Raw genomic sequence first — 23459 nt, 5'->3', positions numbered from 1 at the left:
GTTTACAACGCCTCTCAACTGCCTCACTCTATGTCAACCAACTGTAACCCATGTATAAGCAACCAAATCTGTAACTCCTCTAGTACGTTCCACTCCATGTATGTTAACTTGTAACGAAACACAAGGCAAGCAGTCCACAAAAGAATCCAACATGAAACAAAATAAGATTGGCAGAAAATAAGGAGATTCAAATCAGGTTTATTCAAGGTGCTCCCAAGAACCATGCCCAATGAATTTCGCCAAACAAGGCTAGTCAAAGCTAACAGAAAACCAACCCCTTTTTCTATTAAACCACTGTTTTTAGCACAGAGAGCTGCGCTGAATGGCCCATGCTGCTCCCAATGCTCAAAGGAACTCTATGAGCGTCGGGAGCAGAGCGGGCCATTCAGCGCGGCTCCTTGCGCTAGAGACTGCTAGCACAGTTTAATACAAGAGGCCCCATGTCTTTCATACACACAGAACACAGATACACCCTCACCCAGTATGGAATAAATAATCACAAACTAAAAATAGAAATATGTAGATAAAGGTTAAACTGAACTGCCAAGAAGCCATGGAAACAGGAAGTAGGCAGGACCTGGCAGAGAGGAAGGCCTGAAGCTGGCAACAGTACTGAATTGTAAACACTGTTGCTGCCCAAAGAAGTTAATGATGCCAGGCCTTGGAGCACCCGTGGCAGACCGCTTCTCACCACCCCCAAAACCCCGCTGACCTTCCTATCTCTCCCTCCCATGCGAACCCCGCCAACCCTCCCACCGTGAATCGACCGACAAACCTCCCTCCAGCAGGGTTGGCAACCGCAGCACTCTAAATAGGCTGCTTCAGGGCCTTCTCCTACTGTCAGTGATTCCCTCTGCCACATCACTGATGAGGTTTGGGCTCCCTCCTGCCACAATCTTGGTGGGGGTGGGATCTTTGGGCAGGAGAGGTTGGGCTCCTTCTTGCTGCGATCGTTCGGGGGGGAAGAAGACTGGCGGCTGCATCTACTTACAATGTAGGCCAGCATTTTGCTGGCCTACATTGTAGGCATCTTCCGCTGGCCTAGGGAGATGCATACAGCTGCCTAGGTTTACCTAAGGCTACACCTAGCCTTAGGTGAGCATAGGCGAGCTTGCGGGTCTCCCTAGGCTCCCGGAGGCACCTTCAATATAGGCGGCCTGCCTGGGGAGCATGTTTTTAAAAAATGTGCATCCCATTTGGCTGGTTAGACAGATGTAGGATGCCTACAGCTGCCTACAATTGGGACACAGTTTGCAGAATCAGGGTCAACATAGTGTCTAAGTTCCACAAAGTTGCCCAAACTGACAAGAGGACCACTGGAGGATTTAAGGCATCAACCCCCCCCCCCCCTTACTCCTCAAGTGGTCACGATCATCTCCCACTACCCAATGAGCGAAAAAAACCTCCAAAACCCCATAGACTTCCCATCAGCTGATCGTGGCAAAGGAATCCCCATCAGCTGAGCTGGTTTTGGTGATTCCTGGTGGCTCAGCTGATGGGGATTCCCCCTGACAGGATCAGCTGAGCTGCAGAGTCCTACACCCCTCCTCCTGACATGCCCCACATCCCTCTTACATCCCCGACATCCCCCTGATATCCTGGACATCCCCTGACATTTCCATCCCAACATGCCCCCAACATTCCTGGGCTCCCCTCCCACATCCCTGGACCCCCCTGTACCTTCGGATGAAAAAATGGCAGGAGGGAAGCTCACACCTTGCCTACAGGGCTGTATGCTGCAAATGACGGGGCTTCCACCTCCCAATGCATCTTGGGATGCAGTAGGAGGAATGTACAAATGAAAAAATGTACAAATGAAAAAATGCAAACTGCATACAACCAAAGCAATCACAACCCTCACTTATTTGGGTCAATGACAGGAAGGCAAGAGAGCTAGCAAAGCCAATGATCCAGCTTTGGCTCATCTCATTGCCTCCTTTTTAAATGCAGCTTGCTTGTCTGTTGCTGTATTTCTTACTATTCCTTTTCCTTTTAATGTAGTGTCTCTAGCATGCACCGACGGGACCCGTTTCGCCCACAAGAGCTTTTTCAAGGGTTCATAAAGGAGCTCTCCTTCAGCGTCCTTCCTCATTTTGGGCTAGAGCTAGACTACGCTGAAGGAGAGCTCCTTTATGAACCCTTGAAAAAGCCCTTGTGGGCGAAACGGATCCCGTCGGTGCATGCTAGAGACACTGCATTAAAAGGATAAGTAAAAAAAAGAATTGCTGTTGTTTAGTATTTGTTTTTGAAAAGGAATAGTAAGAAATACAGCAACAGACAAGCAAGCTGCATTTAAAAAGGAGGCAATGAGATGAGCCAAAGCTGGATCATTGGCTTTGCTAGCTCTCTTGCCATCCTGTCATTGACCCAAATAAGTGAGGGTTGTGATTGCTGTGGTTGTATGCAATGGGAGGGGCCAAAGGCCCTTTTTGGCTCAAAAGTGCCATTTTTAAATAGCACTTTGGAAAGCTCAGTGTGGCCACCTTTTCATCTCATGGCTTCTTCATCAGGAGTGCTAATGTGCTCTGTTAACATTCATACTTGTGCTGATAACTTTTTATTTTTTTGCTTCTGCTAATGCTGCATGATTTGCCTTCTGTAACCAAATTAGGTTTTCTGAGGCTGACTAATACTGAAAATATGCCTTGCCTTTTCTAATTCAGGAGGAGACTCTAACTAACCCCCTCATTTACAAAGCCACACTAGCGTTTTTAGTGCTGGCCGCAGCGGTAACAGCTCAGACGCTCATCGGAATTCTATGAGCGTTGGAGCTGTTACTTCAGTGGCAGGCACGAAAAACATTAGCGCGGCTTTGTAAAGGAGGGGGTAAATTTGCTTATTGTTATTTATTTATTAGGATTTATTTACTGCTTTTTTGAAGGAATTCATTCAAGACAGAGTGCAGCAAGAGTAAGTCAGAGATAAGCAATAGACACAGCAGTAAAAATATTCAAATTGTAACTATGGCAAATTGGGGAGAACGGGATAGAAAATGAATGAATTAAATAAATAAATAAATACAAAACAAGGTATGGCATAGAATGCTACATTAAAATATCAACACAATATGCAATAAAGTATTTTAATAGACAGCTTAGGGTTTAAGAACCAGGGATCTCAAAGTCCCTCCTCGAGGGCCGCAATGCAGTCGGGTTTTCAGGATTTCCCCAATGAATATGCATTGAAAGCAGTGCATGCACATAGATCTCATGCATATTCATTGGGGAAATCCTGAAAACCCGACTGGATTGCGGTCCTCAAGGAGGGACTTTGAGACCCTTGCTTTAAGCTAAGATGGAGTACATGCACAGATAAGAAGTAAGAATATAAGAGGACTAATTTTTAAAAAGTTGCATTTGAGGTCAGAATGGTGCTTGAAAATTATCTCAGCTAGGGTAGGAGTGGATAAACATTTAGGGCTCCTTTTACGAAGGCGCGCTAGGGCCTTAACGCACAGAATAGCGCACACTAAAATGCCATGCGCGCTAGCCGCTACCGCCTCCTCTTGAGCAGGCGGTAGTTTTTTGGCTAGAATGCGCTAACCCGGTGCGTGTGCTAAAAACGCTAGCACACCTTAGTAAAAGGAGCCCTTAGTAAAAGTGCGGCTTTTCCTTCATATAGGTTTCTATAAAAACAGCATTAAGGTTGCTATCAAGACACTAAAGGAAGGCAGCATGTCCCCAGAGGCCTTTCTAGAAGAAGCTAACTTGATGAAGACGCTCCAGCATGACAAACTTGTCCGACTCTATGCTGTGGTCACTAAATCACCGATATACATTATAACAGAATACATGACCAAAGGTAAAGTCCTTCTTTTTGTTTTATTTCCTTTATCTACTGTTGTGTGGTAAATACCTGGCTTATTTTATGACACAAAAAAAAGGTCACAGGAATTGGAAATTGTTACATAAGAAAGCTCTAACTATCCCGTTAAGTGTGGTTAAAATATATAAAAAGCAAATATTTTGTTTGAGATACATGTGTGGTGTTAGAAAGAAGTTGAAGCCCAATTTATTTGATAAATTTCATAAATAATCTTATAATTTACTGTGTATGTGAACTTGTATTTCACTGTACAGTTTCTTTGATTCTTGTAAACCGCTTAGAACTGATAGGCGTTGCGGTATACAGTATACACTAAACTAAACTAAACCTTAAGTTTGTATACCGCATCATCTCCACAGAAGTAGAGCTCGGCATGGTTTACAGGAATTGATATAGAAAGGAACTCCAAAGAAAAGTAGAAGAACTTGGTACAGAGAAGTTTAGAGAGATTTAGTATATCGAAGAGGGAGAGGTCGTTACATTTTAGAGAAAAGCCATGTTTTTAAATGTTTTTGGAAGAGTTGGATGGAAGTCAGACTCCGAAGCGGGATAGTAAAGCTGTTCCAGAGTTTGGTGATCCTGAAGAAGAGGGATGTCCCTAATTTTCCTGCATGGGATATGCCTTTTAAAGAGGGGAAGGATAGTTTGAATTTTTGAGTAGATCTGGTGGTGTTGGGATTCCAGGAGTTCCAAGATAGTGGAAAAAGGGGAGGAAGGATGCCGTGTAGAGACTTGAAGGTTAGGCAGGCACATTTGTAGTGAACTCTAAGGATTACTGGGAGCCAGTGAAGCTCAGACAGAAGCGGGGAGACGTGGTCAAATTTGCTTTTTGCAAAGATTAGTATAAGTGGACTGTTATGTTATGTTATCTTTAATGCAATATGTTCATAAAAATAAATTCAATGCTGGGTTATATCTGCTGAGCAGCATTGAAATTTCAGGGAGTTTTTTGGCTACTAAAAACATAGCTGGTTAGGCCGATATTGGTTGGCTGCTAAGTTTTAGCGGCCAAAGACAGACCTGCTATTTGCATGGGTCTATCTGGCTGCTGAACTTAGCCAGTCAGGCAGTGAATATTGGCATTATCCAGCTATGTCGCTCGACATAGCCAGTGACTGCATTCAAAAGCTATCTCCCACTGAATATTCATGGTTAGCCATCTTAACACTATTTAACCAGCCAGGAGCTGTTCCTGGCCAGATAAATAGCGCTGAATATTGGGCGGATGGTTTCACATGCATATTTTAACAGAATTTTCAAAAGGTTAGGGGTCATGGATTTACTGTATCACTTTTCTGTAGTACAACCAAAGCAATTCATTATATGTAGGTATGTTCTGTGTCTCCCAGGGGCTTACCGATCAAGTTTTTGTAGCTGAAGTAGGGAGGAAATCATCTAGATACTTTCACTGTGAAAATTCAAGTTAAAGTTTCCCATGTGGTTTACAGTGGCTCTTTTATGCAGACAGCTGAATATGGAAAATAGTGTGTACTTGTACACTTTCTGAAAATACCTGGGTTGATATTCAAGTGATTTAATCAGCCAGAAATGACTCCTGGCTGGTAAAATCGCCTGTTCGAGGCTAGCTGCACTTAACCAGTTAATGCTGCTGGAAATTCTGCAAATAATGTTGTATCTCTTTCTTTTCAGGAAGCTTACTTGATTTCTTGAAGACAGATGAAGGATGCAAATTACCATCACCGAAACTCATTGATATGACAGCACAGGTCAGTTCACTTCATAATTAGTCTCTTAATCAGAAGAAATTTCAGGATTAAAGGAAGACAAATGAGGAGCTTCCTGGATCAGAAAGGCATAAGAGATTCAAGGAACACTGACTCAGTGTTACAGTGGGGAGGAGAAGTTAAAATAAGAACATAAGAATTGCCGCTGCTGGGTCAGACCAGTAGTCCATCATGCCCTGCAGTCCGCTCACGTGGCGGCCCTTAGGTCAAACACCAGTGCCCTAACTGAGACTAGCCTTACCTGAGATGTTCCAAGGTGCCTGAGATGTTCCAGTGTTCACTGATGCTGTTTTATAGGCTGGGTGGGGAGAAAAGTAGGTGGACTGGAACTAGGAGGGCTGGTTTTTTATGTTGTCTTTTTTTTTTGTCTTTTTAGTTTGATTTGTGGTAATTTTATACTTCAGTTTGTATGATTGCATACCACACTTGCTTTTTGAGAGAGCAGCATAAAAGTAGTAAGGGGAAAAAAATGAAATAACTAAAAGTGTCCATACGATGACTTCATTTATGAAGATATGCTTCTACTAGTCTAGGACTAGGGACCTGGTGTCTGTTGTACTGTTTGTGTATTTTTACTACTACTATTTATTATTTCTAAAGCACTGAAAGGTGTACGCAGCGCTGTACATTTTAACATACAATAAACAGTCCCTGCTCAGAAGAGCTTACAATCTAATTTAGACAGGACATTTCGGGGTTAGGGAGATTATGGTAGAGGAAATGATAAGTGGTTATAGGTATCTGACAGCAGTGAGTGGGAGTTCAGAGTTGAAAACAGATTTTAAAAAGTGGGCTTTTAGCTTGGATTTGAACGCTGCTAGAGAGGGAGTATGATGTATTGATTCAGGCAGCTTGTTCCAGGCATAAGGTGCCACAAGAAAGAAGGGACGGAGTCTGGAGTTGGCAGTGGAAGAGAAGGGTACAAATAAGAGTGGCTTGCCCGATGAACGGAGATCAAGGGGAGGAGCATAGGGGGAGATAAGTGAAGAGAGATATTGGGAGGCTTCAGAGTGAATGCACTTGTAAGTCAGCAAGAGGAATTTAAATTGTATTCGGAAATAGATGGGGAGCCAATGAAGTAACTTGAGGAGAGGGGTATTCTGAGAATAGCGGCTCTCATGGAATATGAGTCGTGTAGCAGAATTTTGAACTGATTGAAGAGGTGAGAGACAGGTGCGCGGGAGGCCCAAGAGAAGTACATTGCAGTAGTCTAAGTGCGAGGTAATGAGAGCGTGGACAAGGTTTTTGGTAGTGTGTTCAGAGAGAAGAGGACAGATTTTGGTAATATTATACAGGAGGAAGCGACAGGATTTGGCGGTTTGTTCGATCTGAGCAGAGGAGAGAGAGGAGTCAAAGATCACCTCAAGACTGTGAACTGTTATTATGTGGGGTATATGTGTTATAAATAACATTATATAATAATACACACTATAAAATATGACAAATCAGCATAGCCTATACTGATTTTAAACCCTGCTAAGCTAACTGCTTTCATCACATTCTCCAGCAACAAATTTCAGAGTTTAATTACATGTTGAATGAAGACATATTTTTCCTGTTTGCTTTAAATCTACTACTTAGTAGATTCATCGCCCCCTAGTCCTATATTTTGGGAATGAGAAAACAAGCGACTCATATCTACCCGCTTCACTCCACTCCAATTAGTATTTTATAGGCCTCTTATCTCCCAAGAGCCATCTCTTCTCCATGCTGAAGAGCCCTAGCCACTTTAGCCTTTTCTCATAGGGAAGTCATTCCTTTTCTCATTTTCATCACCCTTCTCTGTACCTTTTCTAATTCTACTATATCTTTTTCAGATGTGGTGACCAGAATTGCACACAGTATTCGAGGTGTGGCCACACCATGGAGTGATACAAAGGCATTATAACATTTTCATCTTTCGTTTCTATTCCTTTCCTGAAAATTCCTAACATTCTATTTGCTTTCTTACTCGCTGCCATATACTGAGCAGAGGATTTCATCGTATCCTCAACAATGACACCTAGATCCTTTTCCTGGGTGGTGACTCCTAACATGGAGTCCTGCAACATGTCGCTATAGTTGGATTCCTCTTTCCCGCATGGCATCACTTTGTACTTGTTTACATTAAGTGTCATCTGCCATTTTGATGCCTAGTTACCCAGTCTCACAAGGTCCTCTTGCAATTTTTCAACTTTGAACAACTTTGTATCATTAGTAAATTTAATTATCTCACTAGTTATTCCCATCTCTAGATCATTGATAAATATGTTAAAAAGCAGTTGAGAACCCCACTATTTACCTTTCTCCATTGATAATATTGACCATTTAACACTACCATTTGTTTTCTTTATTTTAACCAGTTCTTAATCCATAATAGGACGTTACCTCTATTCCAAGCCTTTCTGATTTCCTCAGGAGTCTTTCATGAGGTAATTTGTCAAATGCCCTTTTGAAAATCCAAATAGGCAATATTGATCAGCTCTCCATTATCCACGTGTTTGTTCTCCCTTTGAAGAAATGTAATGGATTGGTGAGGCAAGATTTTCCTTGACTAAATCCAAGTTGACTGTGTCACATTAATCTATGCTTACGAGGCCTGACAATTAAGTTCGCGAACTTGCCTCCGTGTGCTTTTGTTGGCAGCACTGTACAAACAACTCAGTAAGGTTTCATAACCCTGTTAGATCAGTGTCTCACAGCTGTGTTCATGTCGACATATTGCGGTGTCTTGCTGAGTGGTGTTCATTATTATTGTCATGTGTTTTTGTGTGCTGTCGCGAGAATGTCGGAACATGAATTAGAGCATCAAACAAGCATTAAATTTATTGTTAAACTTGGCAAGAGTGGAAGTGAAATCAAGGACATGTTAATCCAAGTTTATGAGGATAATGAGGAGTGTGTGGCGCAGTGGTTGGATCTACAGCCTCAGCACCCTGGGGTTGTGGGTTCAAATCCAGCGCTGCTCCTTGTGACCCTGGGCAAGTCACTTAATCCTCCATAGTCCCAGGTACGTTAGATAGATTGTGAGCCCACCGGGACAGATAGGGAAAATGCTTGAGTACCTGATTGTAAAAAACCGCTTAGATAATCTTGATAGGCGGTATATAAAATCCTAATAAACTTGAAACTTAAAAAACAGCAGTGCACAAATGGATTAAATGTTTTTCTGAGGGGAGAGAAAGCGCCACTGATGAAGAAAAGTCAGGGCAGCCAGTAACGATCAGAACTGATGAAAACATTGTAGAAATTCAGCGAATGGTGCGTCAAAATTATCAGCTGACTGAGAAGCATAGCAGACTAAGTAAACAGTGATAGAGAAACAAGAAAATCTTAACTGAAAATCTTGGCATTAGAAAAGTGTGTGCAAAAATAGTCCCAAAGGAGCTCACTGATGAACAAAAGCAAAGGAGAGTCGAAGTTTGCCAAGATCTTTTGGAGAGGCAAGATGATGTTTTGGACCATGTTATCACTGTGGTGAAATATTGATGTACCAATATGACCCTGAAACAAAGCGTCAAAATTCACAGTGGAAGTCAGCCTATTCTCCATGACCAAAAAAGTTCCATCAGTCCAAATCAAGAGTCAAATCAATGTTGCCATCCTTTTTTGATATCAGAGGGACAAACAGTTAACCAAGTTTACTATTTGGAAGTGCTGAAAAGGCTGCATGAAAGAGACGAAAATGACCTGAACTTTTCGCCAATATCTCATGGCTTTTGCATCACGACAATGCACCAGATCATATGGCAATGTTTGTGAGGGAGTTTTCAGCCAATAAACAAATAATTGTATTGGAACACCCTTCCTACTCACCTGATCTGGCCCCCAATGACTTTTTTCTTTACCCGAAGATAAAGGAAATATTGAAAAGGAGATATTTTGATGACATTCAGGACATCAAGGTAATACGATGACAGCTCTGTTGGGCATTCTAGAAAGAGTTCCAAAATTGGCATCAGTGCATAGCTTCTTAAGGGGAGTACTTCAAAGGTGACCGTAGTGATATTCAGCAATGAGGTATGTAGCACTCTTTCTAGGATGAGTTTGTGAATTTAATTGTCAGTCCTCGTATGTATAAGCTCTGTTATTTTGTTCTTTATGATAGTCTCTACTATTGTATTTGGCACCGACGTCAGACTCATCGATCTGTAATTTCCCAGATCACCTCTGGAACCCTTTTTATAAACTGGCGTTACATTGGTCACCCTCTAGTCTTCCAGTACCATGCTGGATTTTAAAGATAAATTACAAATTACTCACAATAGCTCTGCAAGTTCATTTTTCAGTTCTATCAGTACTCTGGGATGTATACCATTCGGTCCAGGTGATTTGGTACTCTTCAACTTGTCAAATTGCCCTATTACATCTTCCAGTGTTGTAGAGATTTGTTTCAGTTTCTCTGACTCATCTGCGTAGAATATAATTTCTGGCACCGGTATCTTCCCCACATTTGTCTCGGTGAAGACCAAAGCAAAGAATTCATTTAATCTCTCTGCTATGGCCTTGATTTCTCTGAGTGCTCCTTTTACCCCTTGGTCATCTAGAGATCCAACTGATTCTTGTCCTAGCTTCTTGCTTCTAATTTAGTTATCTATCTAAACTATGGCCTCTTTAAATTTCATCTCATTGATTAAGGTTTATATGCTGTTTTGTTCAACAATAGACATACATAATTAAACTACACAATCTCAGACAAACAGACAAAATCATATAAGAAAGAAGCCTTAATATATATAATCACTTTACTAACACCCTCACTCCTATTAATTTATTTTAAAATACTTTTGTTCCATCAATAACCTTGGCACATCGCATGAAAACATCCACAAATCGGCACTAAGCATGATTCTATAAAATTTAGGCGCACTGTATAGAATCACACTTAGCGACACTTAAGCAGCGTTAGGCATTGCTGTGCATCCTAACTTTCAGGCGCACCCTATTTATGCCAGGGTTTTCATGGCCTAAATATGTGCACATAAGTTGGGCGCTTAACATCCAAGTCAAAAATAGGTGCCTAAACTGAAAACATACCCATGATCCCCCCCTTAACCATGCTCACTTTTGAGTTGGTTCTTTGGACTTAGAAATTTAGAAGAGTAGCCTAATAGTTAATGCGGTGGCCTGAGAACCTTGAGAACGGGGTTCCGTTCCCACTGCAGATCCTTGTGACCCTAGGCAAGTGTGCTTTGGTGTTTGCCTTCCCCTCTTTGAGGCGTAGAACTTGAAAGTGATTTATGGAGCGCCTGATGTCTTTCCAGGTGGCGCATTTGGGACCTCATCTTGTTCCCCTGATTTTTGGACTGCTGGGCACGATGGACCTCAGGTCTGACCCAGCGGAGGCATTGCTTATGTTCTTATATGCATCTCAGGCGATCTTTCAAAACATACTTGAAAAAATTTTTGTAGGAATAGGTTTATGTATTTTTTGTGTGTATTTCACTGATATTGTCCGTTATCCTATTATTGTAAACTGCAATGGACTGTAAGGTACTGTGGCATATAAATAACAGAACGGTGGTAGATCAAATCCATGACCCTTTACCTTTACTGGCTACCTTATTCTAGTTTTCTGTTAGAGGTTTTCTAACACTGGCACACCACACCAGACAATGACGTATTTATTTTAAAATTTTCTATACCATTTAAACAGTTTACATAATGTTACATACATAATTCTATAAAATAGATAAAATCAGACAAGCATAAATGAATAATCCTCAGAAAATCAGCAGTGAAAGAATGAAAGCCAAAGAAGGCTTGTACAAACAATCGTGAAAAATTTTTCAAAAGTAAGCAGTCATGAAGGTTCAGTATCTAGAAAAAGGCATTTACAAATAACTGCGTTTTGAGTAATTTCCTGAAATTGCCTTTTTCGCCATATTTTCGTAGTTGACTCACGAGTGAGTTCCACAGTGTAACCCCTGCACAGCAGAAGGTCATTGTGCTAGTCTCAACATATTTTGGATTGACATAGATTATGTGATCCTTGCCAGCTCTGTGCTCCAGAATCTACATGGGGCTGTGCGCCTTCTTATCTGAGGTCCACCGTACTGTGTTACAGTTACTGATATCTGATTTTTAGATTTACATATTCATTTCTCCGCAGCCATTCTTGTGGCAGGTTTTAAGGACTTGTGGTTTCTGGTGGAACTCTCTGTGCTGCTCATAGCTCTCCTTCTTGCTCTTAGTTAGCTTTCTCTTCTCCCGAATGGTGATAAAAACTCAGGAAGCAGTTTTACTGTACCAGCAAGAGAAGATGGTACAGCTGCATACTTTATGGTAGAAAGGATGAGGCAGATAGAGCTAAATTTATTCTGGTTAGATATTAGCTTCCTGAAGCAGTTCTATCACATAATACAATGGGACAGGAAATGTGACTATTGGCCAACAATTCCTTCAAACTTTATATGCACAGACAGCATCTTTTCAACAGCAACTACATGTCTGTTTTTCACTTTGAAACTTCCCAGTGGTATTGAGTACCTGTAAACATTTGCAGCTATTGTTTTGTGGGTAGCTTTATTTTTCAGAAAATGACAAGCATTGACTATGAAAATCCAGCCTACGAGCTTTATTTCCCAATCCCATCCAAATCACACCTGCAAGAATGCCTTGGCTAAAAGTACAGAAGACAAACAGAAAATCCACCAAAAGGGTTCCACACGGAAAGCAAGAGAGCAATTACAAGGAGAACAACTGTGGAACTGATGATCTTGATAAAGTCTTTTATTCAAACAATCTTAGTGTACATGGTACAGTTCAGAAAAACCAACAAAAGAATACACAGTAAATGAATTGTGGTATAGACCCAACACAGGCCGTGTTTCGGTCACAAAAGACTTTCTTCCGGTGTCCAGTGCTTCTATAAACCGTGTTGGGTCTATATCACAATTCATTTACTGTGTATTCTTATGTTAGATTTTCTGAACTGCACCATGTACACTAAGATTGTTTGAATAAAAGACTTTATCAAGATCATCAGTTCCACAGTTGTTCTCCTTGTAATTAGCTAAAAGTACCTGCATTGTGGAACAACACAGGTAGGTTTAGTTGCATTAAAGGAAGGGAATATTTAGACAGCTGATTTACATCCATAAATCTTTATTTGCATCTGCTACAGGCATTGAAATTTGTCTTCTTAACTAAAGCTTGAAGTACTAAATTTTTTATTTATTCTTTAGGGCAATTCTGAATCCTTTCAAGAGTGGCTAAGAAGGTTGGGGTAGATGCCTTCCTTTTGACTGAGTCACATTCAGGGGCATATTGTATATTAACAGGGGTCTATATCCAATGATCAGGTCAATTGCAGAAATAAACAAGTATCACAAAATTGAAATTCAGAATGCAATGCCCCTTCCTGCCTGCCTGCCTACCAACCCAAAATATTGAATAGCTGAGCTGGTGGGGATTCCCAAACCCTGCCAGCTGAAGATTTCCCTCTCCTCGAGCAGGGCAACACTCTTCCAGTGTTGGCATCAGCTTGAGTCAAGTGCTGTTGGCTGTCATTTGGAAGAGCACTGGCTGCCTGAGGATGAAGAAATCTTTAGCTGGTGAGATTTAGGGGTCCCTGGCAGTCACATCAAGAGTGCCAAAATTTTGGAAGGGCTTGAGTCCAAATTGGGTACCACCTATGGATATGCCACCGGGAGGCAGATGTCAAACTATGGGTAGAGAAAGGGGAGTGACCCTTGAACAGAACTGGAGGGGCCCTAAGTAGAATCTATGGCCAAGGAGGTGATCTGGGGGTGGGAGGGAGTGATTATCAGTCTTATACAGAAGGAAAGGGGAATGGAATTTGATATACCATCTTTCTGTGGCTACAGTCAAAGCAGTTTCCATTGTCCCAGGTATAAAAAAATTACCCATATGCAATATGTAGAGTTAAGTGACTTACCCAGAGTCAAAAGGAGCTGCAGTGTGAAACAAATAAATAAATAAATAGCTTTTAAAAAATTGCTTTTACTTGTGCAATTAATCATAATTAAAATTTTTATTCAAAATGTAGTTCTTACTTAAATGTACTGAAACGCGGGTGTAAAGGAGGTTACTTGGTATTCCCTCCCAATGCTCAGACAAGAATGGAAAAAAAAAATGCTGGTCTTAACACTGAAAGCTTACCATCAGCTTGGGGGAGGGGAGGGGACAGGTGTTGAAGATTTTGAGTAGAGGATTTCTTCTACATTTGCAAGTCCAAGCAAAAGTGGAAGCACACATTGGCGCCTACATGCAAAACTTGTCCACGATTCACCCTCGTAACCATGCCTGCTTTGTGATAGATGCCTTGGACTAGACACCCACATCCAGTTAAGGGCAAGCTATATCAATTATGAGGTGCTAACTGTCAGTTATCGGTGACGATCAAGTCAGTTGAACAATTAAGTCAGGCACCTATATTGACTAGGTGTGCCGATGTAGGCACCTAACTGTAGGCGGACTATATAGAATTTGCCTGACTTTGCCCCCTGATTCTGCCCCTCTTCCTGGACAGTGCTGCTGCAGTCAGATGAGATATTCAGTGGCATTACCTGGTTAAGTGAACTATGTCCAGCATGATTTAACCAGGCAGGAACCTTCTCCTGCCCTGTTAAACCCTTTTGAATATCAGGCCTAATACTGCACTGTTAGTAGCTACAAATTAAAACTTAGCTGCAGCTGTTACAAACAGCTTTGTTTTCCTGTTAAACCAGTCTTCTCTGTTAATGGGTATACTCCTGTAAATTAGTGTGTACCCACATGGAAATCAGGTATCGTGTGCAAATATGGTTTTAGTAGTTCTCAGCCCAACCAACAAACCTGGGGCAGTCTCCATCGAGGGCTTAGTCCAACGATTACCACTTTTTTCTTTCTGTCAAAAAAATATGAAACGAAAAAATTGGGAAATCGCTGTACTAAGGCCCAGATTCTATAAACGGTGTCCTGATTGTAGGCAGCGGTAGGCGTCCTACCACTTTCTAACCAGCCAATCGGGATGCACGTTTTTGTTTTTTTTTAAAAAAAAAAGCTCCTGAGGCAGGTCGTCCACATAGGAGGCACCTCCAGGAGCCTAGGGAAGCCCGCCTAAGCTTGCCGTAAATAGCCTTAGGAGGAACTAGGCGGCCGTACACGTCTCCCTAGGCTACCGGGAGACGCATACAATGTAGGCCAGCAAAATGCTGGCCTACATTGTAGTAGATGCGGCCGCTGAGCTTATCACAGCAAGGGATCTCCCGGCTGCAATAAGTCTAGCGGCCACAATAGCGGCCGCCCATCCCAGCCGAACAATCACCGGCAGGAGGGATGCCCAATCCCTCCTGGCAGATCCTTCCACCACCCCACCCCCCCTTAGATCATCTGCAGGAGGGATGCCCATTCATGAAAGGGTCTTCTTGCCTAAATAAGTGTGTCTAAGTCAAACAACGCCCCAAAATCTGCCCAGAATCCACCCCCTTTCCACCTAATTTCTGGTTGGCACCTTAGAGTAGATAGCCTACTTCATAGTGGTAAGTGCCTACCAGCTAATTATTTTTAAATTCATTTTTAATGGCACTTTTTAATTATCAGTTCTGATAAAGTCTAATTTAATTGGCTAGGTATGCCAATCTACGCATCATTTATATAATCTGGGCAGGGCAGGATTAACCAATAGGCCAAGTAGACCCGTGCCTAGGGCCCGAAATGGTCAGGGGGGCCCAATGAAGGACAGCATCAACATTGTTTTTTCCAAACGGCGATGGCCCCTCTAGCATCGATCAGCAATGCGGGCCCCCCCCCAATCGGCAATGTGGGCCCCCCGATCGGCAACGCGGGCCCCCCCCCCCATTGACGGAAAGTAAGACAAGCAAGCAATGCAGGTAAGAAAGGCAACGGGAACTGTAATTTTGCAAGCGGTGCTGCTTGCCCAAAGCTTCCCTCTGATGTAGATTCTTGTTTCCGCCTGGGCGCATGGTGGGGTGGGGCGGGGCAGGAGGCCCAGTGTACTTGTGTGCCTAGGGGCCCTCGATGAATAAATCCTGCCCTGAATCTGGGCACCAATACTTGAGCCAAGCCTATATGATTTACGCTGATAAGTATATAACCAAAGGACAAGTGGCGGTAAATGCAACAAGGAGGTACCTGAAGTTTCTAGGATAGATTTAGAAGTTTCCAAAAACAGCCTTCTAGATGTCAGCAAAGCTAGCTCTTTCTCTGATGCTGTGTAATTATTATAGGGTCTCATTTAGAATCCACAATAGAACTAGATATTTTATGAAAAGATAATGCAGCTGTTTAGAATTTTTGATGCAAACTGGGCTTTGGAAAGCTCTTGTTACAGAGGTTTGCTGTATGGGCAGTTTGTGCATGCATTAAAAGCTGACACTGTTATCTCTTAGCATCAGCACAGGAAGCTCTTTCAATTCTGACATTTTCCACTGTACTAAGCACGAAACTTGGAAGCTAGGTTTTAGTAGACCCCCAAGAAACATTTCCAGAAAATGCCTTTTGGAAACTTGAAAATTAAAAATATCATAAGGTGAATCATTTATTTTATTTGGAAAAATATAACTAGTTTGGTATAAGGCTGATCAAGTTTATAGGCAGAGTTTACACTGATATATCAGACTCCAGATAAGATGAATCAGCTTATTCATTTGCTTCATTCTGTGCCAGTGTATTGATCCTCAATGCTAAAAATGCATGTGGTTGACTAACATGAAATTTTTGCTATTAATAATGACAATTTTTTGGAGCTATAAATCTGGCTTTTATTATCTACAAGAGGCCGCTGAAAAGTTCTCAGCCCAACCAACAAAGTTGGGGCAGTCGTCCATCGAGGGCTATATACTTTGAAAGGGGACAGGTTTAGAACAAACGCTAGGAAGTTCTTTTTCACCCAGAGGGTGGTGGATACATGGAATGTGCTTCCAGAGGCTGTGGTGGACAGGAGTACTGTACAGGGCTTCAAAGAAGGTTTGGATAGGTTCCTAGAGGAAAAAGGGATTGAGGGGTACAGATAGGTGTAGAGATAGTAACATAGTAACATAGTAGATGACGGCAGATAAAGACCCGAATGGTCCATCCAGTCTGCCCAACCTGATTCAATTTAAATTTTTTTTTTTTTTCTTCTTAGCTATTTCTGGGCAAGAATCCAAAGCTTTACCCGGTACTATGCTTGGGTTCCACCTGCCGAAATCTCTGTTAAGACTTACTCCAGCCCATCTACACCCTCCCAGCCATTGAAGCCCTCCCCTGCCCATCCTCCACCAAACGGCCATACACAGACACAGACTGTGCAAGTCTGCCCAGTAACTGGCCTTAGTTCAATATTTAATATTATTTTCTGATTCTAAATCTTCTGTGTTCATCCCACGCTTCTTTGAACTCAGTCACAGTTTTACTCTCCACCACCTCTCTCGGGAGCGCATTCCAGGCATCCACTACCCTCTCCGTAAAGTAGAATTTCCTAACATTGCCCCTGAATCTACCACCCCTCAACCTCAAATTATGTCCTCTGGTTTTACCATTTTCCTTTCTCTGGAAAAGATTTTGTTCTACGTTAATACCCTTTAAGTATTTGAACGTCTGAATCATATCTCCCCTGTCTCTCCTTTCCTCTAGGGTATACATATTCAGAGCTTCCAGTCTCTCCTCATACGTCTTCTGGCGCAAGCCTCCTATCATTTTCGTCGCCCTCCTCTGGACCGCCTCAAGTCTTCTTACGTCTTTCGCCAGATACGGTCTCCAAAACTGAACACAATACTCCAAGTGGGGCCTCACCAATGACCTGTACAGGGGCATCAACACCTTCTTCCTTCTACTGACTACGCCTCTCTTTATACAGCCCAGAATCCTTCTGGCAGCAGCCACTGCCTTGTCACACTGTTTTTTCGCCTTTAGATCTTCGGACACTATCACTCCAAGGTCCCTCTCCCCGTCCGTGCATATCAGCTTCTCTCCTCCCAGCATATACGGTTCCTTCCTATTATTAATCCCCAAATGCATTACTCTGCATTTCTTTGCATTGAATTTTAGTTGCCAGGCATTAGACCATTCCTCTAACTTTTGCAGATCCTTTTTCATATTCTCCACTCCCTCTTCGGTGTCTACTCTGTTACAAATCTTGGTATCATCTGCAAAAAGGCACACTTTTCCTTCTAACCCTTCAGCAATGTCACTTACATACATATTGAACAGGATTGGCCCCAGCACCGAACCCTGAGGGACTCCACTAGTCACCTTTCCTTCCTTCGAGCGACTTCCATTAACCACCACCCTCTGGCGTCTGTCCGACAGCCAGTTTCTGACCCAGTTCACCACTTTGGGTCCTAACTTCAGCCCTTCAAGTTTGTTCAACAGCCTCCTATGAGGAACTGTATTAAAGGCTTTGCTGAAATCCAAGTAAATTACATCTAGCATATGTCCTCGATCCAGCTCTCTGGTTACCCAATCAAAAAATTCAATCAGGTTCGTATGGCACGATTTACCTTTTGTAAAGCCATGTTGCCTTGGATCCTGTAACCCATTAGATTCAAGGAAATACACTATCCTTTCTTTCAGCAACACTTCCATTATTTTTCCAACAACTGGGTTATAGGGATAGGAGTAGAGGTAAGTTATAGGAATAAGAGTAGAGATAGGTTATAGAGCTAGTCGGGGACCACTGCTCAGGCAGTGGGCCTAATGGGCCGCCGCGGGAGCGGACCGCTGGGCAAGATGGACCTCTGGTCTGCCTCAGCGGAGGCAACTTCTTATGTCCTTATGTACTTAGGGCTCCTTTTACAAAGGTACGTTAGGGCCTTAACGCGCAGAATAGTGTGTGCTAGCCGCTACCGCCTCCTCTTGAGCAGGTGGTAGTTTTTCGGGTAGCGTGCACTAATCCGGTGCGTGCGCAAAAAATGCTAGTGCACCTTTGTAAAAGGAGCCCCTAGTCCAGCAATTTTCCACTTTTTTCATTCCGTATTTTGCCGACAGAATAAAAAAAGTGGAAAATCACTGACCTAATCCAGCCTTTTACTAAGCTGTGATAGAAGTTTCTACTGCAGCCACAGAGCACTAAATACTCCGATGTTTATAGGAATTCTAAGAGCGTCAGAGTAGCGTTGGAGCATGCAGTGCCCCTTGATGGAGAGTGCCCCAACTTTGTTGGTTGGACTGAGAACTTTTCAGCGGCCCCCTTATATGTCATAGCGAATTGAGAGATACTATGACTGCATAATGGTGAGACTAGCCTTGAGAAAGCTTAAGGCAAAATATGTCAGCTAAACAGTCTCTGTAGTGAAGCTGCTGATGGGCTTTTAAGCCTTAAGCTCTCAAGTTGCTACTACTCATGATTAAGCCAAGTGTTTATTCTTAATATTTAACATATAGTATTTGAACTAAGATAACTAAAAATAAAAATTAGATAACTTTATGATTAGTACACTAATGAGAATTTGGTACAAAATACCAAGTCTTTAATCAATAAGCAGTTTGTAGCCAAAAGTATAGTCTACTTGGAGCAGGAGTTTCAAAGTCCCTCCTTGAGGGCCGCAATCCAGTCGGGTTTTCAGGATTTCCCCAATGAATATGTATGAGATCTATGTGCATGCACTGCTTTCAATGCATATTCATTGGGGAAATCCTGAAAACCCGACTGGTTTGTGGCCCTCAGGGAGGGACTTTGAGTTATAAACCGGGATCCGACACGGTCTGTGTTTCGAAAAACACTCCTTCCTCAGGTGTCCTAAAGGTATTAAAACCACATTCAGTGAACCATTTGGTATACAACTGGATTAAAAAAGTGCAATTTGGTGGACAGCACTTTGAAGGAGTTTACCGGATTCATTTTTCTGTTCACCAAATTGCACTTTTTTGGATACAAACTGCATTTTGATTAAAGACTTGGTATTTTGTACATCATCTTTGCAGTTCTCTTTTTTGTTTGCTGTTTGACATATTACTACAGCTCTGTTGGATTTTCTGATGAAGATTTGGTACATAATGCTTAAGTGGCAATGACTTTTTGAATTGCCAGAATGGTTCCACTGAGGTTCTTTTAAACTTACTTTGTAACGAAATGAGTAGAGTTAATTTAGCTATTTTTATAGCTAATTGAAGGGCATGATTACTAACACATGCTTTTATGAGTGGGAAAATTGTGAAACTTTGGAGAGAGGGGAAGGCAACTTGACTGGTAAATTGAATAATGTCAGCAATATAGCACATATCATCCCCATCATGGCTTGCAGGGTGGTAACTTCACAACCAGCATTTAAGCAAGGCTCTGGTCACCTTGTTGGGTAGGGTAGACTATCTTATCCTATCCGCCTTCGCATACAGTTCAAACTCCTATCACTAACCTACAAATGTGTTCATTTTGCTGCCCCTCAATCTCTCTCTTCTTTTCTCCCTCCTTATACACCTCCCAGAGAACTCCGTACCTCAGATAAGCCGCTCTTAGCTGTACCCTTCTCCTCCACTGCCAATTCCAGACTTTGTTCCTTTCATCTAGCTGCCCCTTATGCCTGGAATAAACTACTTGAGTTTGTCCGCCATGCCCTTTACCATAGCTTGTTTAACAGCAGACTGAAAACCCACTTTTTTGATGTAGCCTTCAATCCATAACCCTACTCCCCACTCCCTACCTACCCAGCCAGCAGATTAACCATTCCCTAACTGTATCCATGGCATTTTGTTTGTCTGTCTTGTGTGTGTAGATTGTAAGCTCCTTTGAGCAGGGACTGCCTCCTTCATGACTCTGTACAGTGCTGTGTCTGGTAGCACTATAGAAATAATTAATAGTAGCAATAGTAAACTGGACCATGAAGGTCTTTATTTGCCATCATTTAGGGCTCCTTTTACGAAGGCGCGTTAGGCCTTAACGCGCAGAATAGCGCGTTTTAAAATGGCACACGTGCTAGCCGCTACCGCCTCCTCTTGAGACGGCGGTAGTTTTTCAGCTAGCACGCGCTATAGTGCGCGCTAATCCGGTGCATGCGTTAAAAACACTAGCGCACCTTCGTAAAAGGAGCCCTTAATGCATTAACGTGTGTTAACATATGCTCCGCTTAGCTGATAATTCCCTCATATCTGTGTCCTTCTCTTCAACTGCCAACTCCAGACTCCGTCCCTTCTATCTTGTTGCGCCTTATGCTTGGAACAAGCTGGCCAAATCCCTACAGCGGGCTCCAACTTCACGATCCTGAGGTATATAAACTGTTGTTATTATTATTATTATCTCTGGCAGTGCTCTAGGCACAGTTACAAACCCACCTCTTTGAGAGTGCTTTTGACTCCTAACTCCTCTTACCTTGGGTTCTGCATCCCCAACCCTATATGTCATGTCTGTCTGCCCAAATTAGATTGTAAGCTCTTCTGAGCAGGGACCAACCCTATATGTCATGTCTGTCTGCCAAAGTTAGATTGTAAGCTCTTCTGAGCAGGGACCATCTATAAATGTAAAAAGGTACAGCGCTGTGTATGCTTTTCAGTGCTATATTAGTAGTAATAGTAGTAACATGTTATTTTATCTCTAGCTTATGCTATTTTAGTGCAGGTACCATTTTATGCAATGAGACCTAGTAACTAATAACTGGGGTTAAAAATAAAATAACAGGTCTTAATGGTAGCCCAACCAGCTCCCTTAGGGGGAATGTTATCAATGTTGGCTACTATTAACCCATGTTACTAGTAATTAGGTCTCACCGCATAAAATGCGACCTTTGCTAATACAACATAAGTCTGTGGTAAAATAACACATCTTAATGGTAGCTCACATTGATAACTATACCCCATAATTACTTAAAAACCAATACTAAACTAAACTAAACCTTAAGTTTGTATACTGCTTCATCTCCATAAAGATAGAGCTCGGCACGATTTACAGGTAAATTCAATAAATGAGGGAAGGACATAATAAGAAATTAGAGGTTATAAAGAGGATAGCTAGCTTTACATTTTAAATAGATAGCTTTACGTTTTGGAGAAAAGTCAGGTTTTCAGATGCTTTCGGAATAATTGGAATGAGCCTAGGTTCCGCAGCGGGGCAGGGAGGTTATTCCAAAGCTCAGTGAATTTGAAAAAAAGGGATTTCCCTAATTTACCTGCATACATGACGCCTTTTAACGAGGGGAAAAATATGATATGACAGGGGTTGTCGTACAACAGATTACGAATAATTGGAAAAATTGGGATAGGCTGAATTATAGCTTTTGTTGGAACTCTTTGTGTCACATATTTAAAATGGAAAGGATAATTGCCATGCAGCAGGGAAATTTTAAGAAATTTCAGATTATTTGGGAGCCATTAACAAGATAGTGTAAAGATTGAAATTACTGCATAGAATAAATATTAATTTTTCCCTTTTTTTCATACAAGTCCAGGGTGGGGTGGGGGGTGGGTGGGAATATTTTATGATTTCTTTTGCTTAGGAATAATTGTTGGGTATAAGGGAGGGGAGATATTTGAGGCGAGTTAGAATTTGATGATATATTAAGTGATGTTAAAGTACAAAATGATTGTATTGTGAGTTTTAAAAATGAATAAAGATTATAAAAAAACAAATAAACCAATACACTGGAATTAAGAGGCCATCCTGATTCTGCTTGGAGCTGAATCACACCTGACCCTTTTAGGCCCTGATTCTATAAATGGTGCCTAGCGACTAGGCACCGCTCAGCGCAGTTGTCAATCAGCCACATGGTTCTGTTTGTAGGATTGGTCTAGCAGCGCCTAACTTGAGTTAGGCATCATAATGTTAGGCAACAGTATATTAGGCCTACTGGCAGCTAAGGCCATCCACATCCAAACGCCACCCCTAACCAGGCCTACTTTTCAGGTACGTGCCTCAGTGTAGACGCCTACCAATGCAGTGCACCTACCGATGCAGTGTAGACGCCTACGTGGCACCTACCGATGCAGGCACCTACCTGAAGATTAATTTTTAAAATCAGTTTTAATTGGTTTTTAATGGTGCTGTTTAATAAATAGCACCATTTGAACCAATTTGAACCTTTTCCTATCCTAATAAATTTTATGTTACGCTGGTTCCAATCGTAATTAGTTTAGCAAAGTTTTGTATTATTCACCGTTATCATTTACAGCTATTGTAAACATAATGTAAATAAGTCATAAGTCTGTAAATTCGAATATTTTGTGTTCCTGGCTCTTTATTAGTCCATACAGACTGTTTATCCACTGTCTATGTCATGTTTTGAATGTCCCGTCTCCGGGACACACAATAGGAAAAGGTTAAAAAATTAAGTTAGGCGCCTACCAGTAAGTGTTGTTGATAGAATCAAGAATTCAAAAAATAAAAGAACAAGAGGGCACTCGGAAAAGTTGAAAGGGGTCAGATTCAAAACGAATGCTAGGAAGTTCTTCTTTACCCAACGTGTGGTGGACACCTGGAATGCGCTTCCAGAAGACGTAATAGGGCAGAGTACGGTAATGGGGTTTAAGAAAAGATTGGATAATTACCTACTGGAAAAGGGGATAGAGGGGTATAGATAGAGGATTCCTGCACAGGTCCTGGACCTTTTGGGCCGCTGCGAGAGCGGACTGCTGGGCACGATGGACCTCAGGTCTGACCCAGCAGAGGCATTGCTTATGTTCTTATGTTCTTAAGGCCGTAGTGTCTAAGGTCAGTTTTTCCTTCATATATCTGACTGATGAGCTATTCTGTCACAAGTTAAATTTCTAAAGCTAGATCAAGCCACACTCTCCATTGTGCACAATTTTGATACTCTTCAACTGGAGCATTAAGCTGAAATATGGTAACTGATATTTTTTTTAATTTTAATCTTAATGGTCAGAGAAATGGGTTGTAAACCAGCAAAGGCTGCAATTCAAATCTTGATTCTCCTGTTGACACATTTTGTGACTTTAGGCAAATCATTTTACTCCCCATTATCTCTGGTACAAATTGAATGTGAGACAATTTGGGCAGGAAACCAACTCATATACTTGAAT

At 41.9% G+C, this 23459-nt stretch overlaps 1 protein-coding gene across 2 annotated transcripts in view; it reads left to right on the top strand.

The window, feature by feature from the left end:
• The window catches only part of BLK (BLK proto-oncogene, Src family tyrosine kinase), a 162411-nt gene that overhangs the window by 119731 nt on the left and 19221 nt on the right, over positions 1-23459 (top strand). For both annotated transcript variants that reach the window (XM_033937778.1, XM_033937777.1), the window contains exons 9-10: positions 3622-3801; positions 5476-5552. In XM_033937778.1, the coding sequence (XP_033793669.1) occupies positions 3622-3801; positions 5476-5552 (257 nt within the window). The remainder of the gene's footprint in view (positions 1-3621; positions 3802-5475; positions 5553-23459) is intronic.

The sequence above is a fragment of the Geotrypetes seraphini genome, chromosome 3 (assembly GCF_902459505.1).
Source record: "Geotrypetes seraphini chromosome 3, aGeoSer1.1, whole genome shotgun sequence".
In the NCBI taxonomy this organism is placed as follows: domain Eukaryota; kingdom Metazoa; phylum Chordata; class Amphibia; order Gymnophiona; family Dermophiidae; genus Geotrypetes; species Geotrypetes seraphini.
Note: the sequence above shows the minus strand (reverse complement) of the source record. Positions and strands in the feature narration are given on the sequence as shown.